The following is a 1,861-nucleotide window of genomic DNA, read 5'->3' as shown; positions in this document are numbered from 1 at the left end:
AAGTTGGTAGTTCCTTCACGGAAGCAAGAAGGGATTTTTTAGACAATGATAGGGAGCTCCGTGATATGGGAAAATTTCCATATGAAATGCATAGCATATTCGCCTCAGGTGTGCGGTATGCAATAAAAAAGTTCGACTTCTTAAATCGTCAAGTAAGGATAGATTTTGGGATCGAATCAAAGAAGGATTCGTTAGATACACGAATTCTTTCTAGATATAAATATATAGCTGAGATGGACAGCTTAAGTCCATTGGAACAGTATGAAAAAAGAAACATACTGCGCCATTCAAAAACATTAAAAGGAGGTTTAATTAGAGAGTTTGAATATTCATTAAATGCGCTGGAGACTGAGATAAGGAATGAGTTTCTAAGTGTGAAGATGTCAAAGACAGATATGATATTGCGTCATCAGTACTGATGCAATATTTGAATGAGTTTCCTAAAGAGGATAATCTCGTAGAGAATTTCAATTTTTTACAAATTTGTTACCGCATGGTGAGATTTGGGAAAATTTCTAGAGTAGCACCTAAAGAGGTGAAAGTAAAAGATTATGAAGAGATCAATGGGAAATGGGTTCCCAAGATAAATACTAGACAGGTAGATAGTAATTCAATTAGGAAAGTTGAAAATGTGACTATTCCTGAACTTAAGACAATAGTAAAGTTTACAGGTAGTGTTGGGGAAACTTCGGAAACTAAGAATGAAAACGTATGCGGTGATGTTTCGCGGAAATTAAATATCGAAGTCAACCAACTGCGTGAGAAAAATGAGCAGTTGAAGGCCAGATTGGAGCAAACAACCAAGGACTGGCAAATTGCTGAGAAGAAGGCTCGTATGTACGAGTCACGAGCTGCTGATCTTAACGCCAAATACGATGCTGCGACTGCTTATACGAAGGAAGCCGGTGTTGAACTCTGTGAGGTGCATGCAGAATTGGAGCTTCTACGCAAACAAATTAAAGAGGATGCACAGGCACGTATTGAGTTGGAAGGCAACATACAACATCTGCGTAACGAACTGACCTTCAAGGAAAAATTTCACTCAGAAGAAATTAATGAATTACGCACTGGTCTCTCTAAACAATATGAGACCATATTACAACAGTCGTTGCAAGAGTTGCGTGAACAACACGAAGGAAAAATGCGTAAAATGAAAATGCTGTACGAGCAAAAGATTAAGGATCTCCAAGCAGAAACCAATCGTGAGTCCGTTGCAGCTTCACGTGATATCGAAGAATTAGATGTCTCTCATCAAAATATTGAAAGCGTGTATATTCGCATTAGTAAGTTGGAATCTACAAATGCTGCATTGAATGGCCGAAATTGTGATTTGGAAAAATTGCTCGCCAATGAAAGAAGACGCCACGCTTCTGAGATTGCCAAAGTGGACGCTGAATTACAACAGCTACAAGAAAGTGTTGTCTACGAAAAACTATTGAATGACGAAGAAGTTAGTAGCCAAACGGAATGGGCTGTAACTAGCAGAGAATATGACATCGAAATTTCCAAAGGTGATCCTAAAGCAAGGGTACAACATAAAGGTACCAATGAAGTGCAAATCGATGGCGGTGCTACCGTATCTCAAAGGTTTCTAACGGATACAGCACAAGAACCACCAACAAAAATAATGATGAAGCCACGAAAATGGAAAAGTGGAGAAAACATAAAGACAACACTATATAATGCCAATGAAGAAGTTGCCAGTGCAGATCGTGTCAAGCGTAGAATTATACGTCATGTGTCCAATCATAGTATAATTAATGAAGAAAGTTCTAGTGCCGAGAAGAATCCTCCAAGAAGAAAATGGATTTACCACGTCTTTCATCGGGGAAAAAAAGTCATCATCCATACTGGTTGCTGA

At 38.6% G+C, this 1,861-nt stretch overlaps 1 protein-coding gene across 1 annotated transcript; it reads left to right on the top strand.

Moving 5' to 3' along the window:
* The first annotated feature begins 493 nt into the window (after positions 1–493).
* LOC141398206 (lamin-C-like) lies at positions 494–1,861 on the top strand. Its single transcript, XM_073975439.1, has one exon. The coding sequence runs from the start codon at positions 494–496 to the stop codon at positions 1,859–1,861; it is 1,368 nt and encodes a 455-aa protein (XP_073831540.1).

The sequence above is a fragment of the Musca autumnalis genome, unplaced genomic scaffold (assembly GCF_047663935.1).
Source record: "Musca autumnalis isolate F117 unplaced genomic scaffold, ASM4766393v1 scaffold_3, whole genome shotgun sequence".
Lineage (NCBI taxonomy): Eukaryota > Metazoa > Arthropoda > Insecta > Diptera > Muscidae > Musca > Musca autumnalis.
This window is presented reverse-complemented; position numbering and strand designations above follow the sequence as displayed.

Bases quoted from the DNA above. Each gene is read 5' to 3' on its own strand.
- LOC141398206 (XM_073975439.1), top strand. From the start codon at position 494: ATGGTGAGATTTGGGAAAATTTCTAGAGTAGCACCTAAAGAGGTGAAA.